We start from the raw sequence: 5,086 nt of genomic DNA, 5'->3' as shown, positions 1-5,086 counted from the left end.
GCTTTTTTATGATTATATTGCCACCTGACCAGATATAAGATCTGCATATTCCTTCAATCAATTTAACCACCTTGGTAGGTATCACAAATAGCTGAGCCCAGAAAGCTTGGATTCCAAACAAAACACTCTGCACTAACTGCACCCTCCCTGCATAGGACAATGTCTTTGTAGTTAAAGAAGTGATCCTTGCAATCATCTTGTCAATAAGAGGTTGCCACTGTAGTATACTGAGTTTCTTTCTTGATAGTGGAACTCTAAGGTACTTGAAGGGTAATTCTCCAGCTGTGAATCCTAATTGCTGCAGAATCTTCTTCTTATGCTCTGTAGAAACTCCACCAAAGTAGACATCACTTTTGGTCAAGTTTGCTTACAGCCTAGATGCCTGGGTGAATTGCAAAAAATTTTGTTGTATTGCCTGTATAGAATTGATATCACCTCTGGTAAATAGCAGTAGATCATCAGCGAAGATAAGGTGAGTTATCCCCAGCTTGGCACATCTAGGATGATGCTTGAACTCTCTATCTTCCTTTAGACAGTTAAGATATTTACCCAGAAACTCCATAACAATCGCAAATAAGAAAGGTGACATTGGATCACCTTGTCTTAATCCTTTAGCAGCATTAAAGGGAATTGTTGGCTCCCCATTGACAATGATGGAATAGTTGACAGTTTGAATACACTCCATTATCCATGAGGTAAATAACTGAGGGAATCCCATCTCTTCCATGACTTGCTTTATATACGGCCACTTCACAGAATCATATACTTTCTGAAGGTCTATATTAATCATGCACCGATGAGAGATATGTTTTCTTGAGTAGGCTTTCATTAGTTCATGAGCTAGAATTATGTTGTCTGCAATTCTTCTCCCTGGAATGAATCTAGCCCGAGCTTCATTGATTATACTGGGAATGACAGCTTGTAGTCGAGCTGCAAGAACTTTAGAGATGATCTTGTATAGCACAGTACAACAGGTAATTGGTCAAAACTCCTTTACATTTTTAGGTCTGGCAGTCTTGGGCACTAATGTGATGGCAGTGCAATTGATAGCTTTGTACATCCTGCTTGTAGAAAAGAAATCTGCCACAGCTTCTAAGACTTCCTCTTTGATAGCAGGCCAAGCCTTCTTTAAAAAGTATGCATTGTATCCATCTATTCCTGGTGCTTTATATTCTCCAATGGAGCATAGTCCTTCATAAATCTCTTTCTCAGTTACATCTTTACACAAATCCATTCTCTGTTGTTGTGAAAACTTTGGTCACTTCTGCATAACCAGCTTGTCTATTGCAGGTATTGAGTGAGCAGTAGTCCCCATCAGTAATTTATAGAACTCAACATTCTCTACTTTTATAGCTTCTGGATCAATTAATCTACATCCTGCAATTGATTGTAGTTCCTGAATCTGATTTTTGTGAGCTCTTTCCTTTATCACAGCTGAAAATTATCGTGTATTCGAGTCTCCTAACTTTATCCATTTAGCTCTAGCTTTTTGTCTTAAGACTCCTTCTAGCATATCCCATTTTTCTAGGCTTTGGATAAGATTTGTCTCCTTCTCAGTCAGCTCATCAGTACAATTAGTATTGATGCTCTTTTGAACTATGAGAAGCTCGTTCCTTGCTGTATCAATCTTCTGTCTGATGAATTTAAACTCTTCAATATTAAGTTTCTTGAGAAATGGTCTAAGTTTCTACAATTTCATCCAAATGTCCTGCATTTTTCACCTGTGAATACCTAATTTTTGACCACTCCCGGATTCTATACTATTTTAGTGTAAATAATTTTTCTAGGTCTAATCCTGATATTTTAAACTTTTATCTTACTCTTAATATTTTAGTGTAAATATTTTTTTTAGGTCTAATTTTGATATTTTAAACTTTTATCTTACTTTTAATAGGTTTTATTTAAGAAAATTAAAAACTACAAAAAATATTCACATTATTAGAGTATAAGTTTTGCTCCTATTTTTAAATAGAAGAAAATTCTTCTAATTTTAAATATAAGTTATAGTATTTTTCTTAGTATAATTTAAACTATAGTGTAAATATTTAGTTTTCTTATGTATATAATATTTAAGTATAAAAGTAGCTGACTAATATCTTTAGCTATGCATTTTACTTTTTTTTTTATTCATTTAAAAAAAAGTAAAAGTTATTTTTAAAAAAAAAAAGGCAACTAACGAGAAGAACAAAAAAGTAACAAAATAAAAAATACAAAAGATTTCTCCTATTAATTACCTAAACACTTACCCCATGACTCCCACTCTCATGTCTAGCACACACCCTCATATATTTTTTCAACTCATTCCCATGTAAACCAACTCCTTTGCACATTATAAGGTAACCACCAAAATTTTCTTTAAAAAGGGGGGAGGGACCGAAAAAATAAAATCTGAAATGAAGAGTTTAGAAAACATTTGACTTCTTGATCTTCTTTGAAAAAGCTTTAAAATATGGAGTTCAAACAGTGAGAGATACGAGTGGATGTTTGGTTACTACTTGGTTTCGGTTGTTCTCGGTGACATTGGTTCTCGTCACATACATCCCATTTCCTTTATTTGCTTGTCATTTTCACTTGAAATTTTCGGAGCTAAAGTTTGTACTAGTTTTTATTCTTATTAAAGAAACCTCGCTCTACAGGTTTTCTTCTAATCTTTTGCTTAATATATTTTAATGTGTTTGTCGGAATATAAACTGTAGATAGCTATTTAAGAAGAATTAAGATCTATTATGAAGTTGTTGTGTTTCCCTAATTTATATTTTATTTATTATTTGAGTTTTTATTTTTCTCTTAATCCTTGTTGTGTGTTTAAAAATATTATTTTTCTAAATCTTTAGCATGTCCTATTCACTCTTTCGAGGCTACTATATTCTTTCCTAGTTTTTGTTTTTGGTGTTAAAATGACGTTATTGCTAAATAAATAAGAATAATTTAATCCATAATATTATATATGATGTTGTGTTATTCATTAATAAGTAGTTTCTGAAGCTTAAAGTCAAGTTGACCATGAGTTCTTTAATGGCTATTAATTTACGACTGTATCATCATTCAAAAGAAAGTTTTACTTCCCTTCAAACATTTATGTAAGATCCTTGTATCATGTTTTGGATTTAGATTTTATTTTAATCCTGCTTTTATGTATTGTTTGGAATATATTTTTTTCAGTGTTATAAAACTCACGAGAGAAGTGGGTGACATTTCCATTGATTAGTTTTTTTTTCTTAGTTTTATGTTGATCTTTCATTTATTGTGATTAATAGTGAATATCTATATTTGGTTCTATTTGTGATTTGATTTATTATTTTAAATATTCTTTTATTTTAGCATGTTCGGATTCTGATTTGGAGTTTCTAGACATGCATTCTTTTAGTTTGTTGATAATGATGCTAATAGAGTGGGTTTGCGGGAGAATACAATTCATTGAGCCTAGACACATTTCAAGGCTTTAAAAAATATATAATTATAAATGAGAGATAAGGATTGCGAATTAATTCAAAGCTCGTTATAAGAAATAAAATAATTGTGAGGGAGCGAAATGAGCCATGAACTAATTCAAGGTTCGTTGCAATAAGTAATAAAATAATATTAAAATATATAATTAAATATCTCGAATCTAAAAGAGGCAAAATAATTGAGATACTCTAAAACTCTAGAAAAAATTTAGATGTCTTTAAATATTAGCTCATGTGTTCATACCCGAACCTTGGATTGATATGTTTAAGTAATAAAAGGATCATGTGCGCATTCCCGCGTCTTGATACCTTTAAATTCAAAATAATTATGTTTTAACCATATGTATGTTCCGTACCTTGGTTTAATATCCAACTTCAAAGAAATACCTTGTGTATGTATTGCATCAGGATCCAAACAATTAATAAAATGCAATAATTAATTAAGCGGTAGTAGGCAAACCACAACCAATAAATTACAAGAATAGTCAAAAATTAATTTAAGTCTTACATTTAGTCAATAAAGCGACCGTACTAGAACCACAGGACTCGAGGGGTGCCTTACACCTTCTCCTCGGTCAACAGAATTTCTTACTCGGTCTTCTATTTTCGTAGACCATAAATTAGGAGTCAAACCTTCCTTTTGATAAGGGATTCAAGATAAAAGGTGACTTGGAACATCAAAACTCAATTCCAAGTGGCGACTCCAAATAAACAATCCCTTTTCAAAACGTCACTTCAATTGAAAAAACTCTTCTAACTCAGCCTCGTAATAGGTTAGAGTTGTGTGGTAAAAAAGAGGTGTGACAGCATCTGTATACTCTTTGACTCCGCACTTGCTGTACAATACTGAGGAAGTTTTCATGATCAACCCATACATTGAAGAACTTAGAAGGAATTCTCCTGTTGCCTTGGTCTACTGTGAATTTCAAGCTCATAGGGTTATGATCAGATATGAAAGCAACATCATACACAGTAGTGATGTGTCCCCACTGCATCATCCATTCATAATTGCCAAACATTCTATTGATTCTACTCCAGAGTCTGTCCATTCCATCTTGTTTGTTAGACCAAGTGTAGTAATCACCTTCGCATGCCAATTCATTAATACCTAACTCTTGTACACATTTTGTGAAATCATGAATCTCAGCAAGATTTACTGGATTCCCATTGATCCTGTCTTGAAGCTGCAACACAGAGTTGAAATCTCCTCCAAGGACCCATGGTTTGTTGACCCCATGGCCGATCTCCATAAGATTATCCCACAATTATTTCCTCTGCTCAATAGTGTTGAATCCATAAACCATAGTAAGTAGACATTCTTGATCTCCTCTGATTCCATTAACTAGGCAATGAGCAGTTTGTGCTTCTATTCTTATTAGAGTAACTTTATAATTACACGGATCCTATATTATCCAAATTCTTGTATTGGTTGCACATGTGTAATTGTATAAAATTTTCCAGTCAGGGGCAGTATGGGGCACACTTTCTTCATATTATGTTCCTTAACTCGAGTTTCTATGATACCAGCAAGCTTTATGTTTCTAGCTATAAGATATTTCTTCAGCTCTTTCTGCTTGTACTATTTATTAATGTCCCTAAAATTCCATATTAGCTAAGTCATAGAGTCTTGTGAGTGC

At 33.1% G+C, this 5,086-nt stretch overlaps 1 protein-coding gene across 1 annotated transcript; it reads right to left on the bottom strand.

Annotated features, from left to right (window-relative positions):
- Nucleotides 1-1,258: 1,258 nt before the first annotated feature.
- On the bottom strand, nt 1,259-4,699 carry LOC142177025 (uncharacterized). Its single transcript, XM_075245484.1, has 3 exons — nt 4,325-4,699; nt 1,502-1,687; nt 1,259-1,402 (listed from the first exon to the last, which is right to left on the bottom strand). Exons 1-3 carry the CDS (start codon nt 4,697-4,699, stop codon nt 1,259-1,261), a joined length of 705 nt encoding a protein of 234 aa, XP_075101585.1.
- Nucleotides 4,700-5,086: the final 387 nt, after the last annotated feature.

This window comes from Nicotiana tabacum, chromosome 23, assembly GCF_000715075.1.
Source record: "Nicotiana tabacum cultivar K326 chromosome 23, ASM71507v2, whole genome shotgun sequence".
Lineage (NCBI taxonomy): Eukaryota > Viridiplantae > Streptophyta > Magnoliopsida > Solanales > Solanaceae > Nicotiana > Nicotiana tabacum.
The sequence above is the reverse complement of the archived record's forward strand: the minus strand, read 5'-3'. Positions and strand labels throughout refer to the sequence as shown.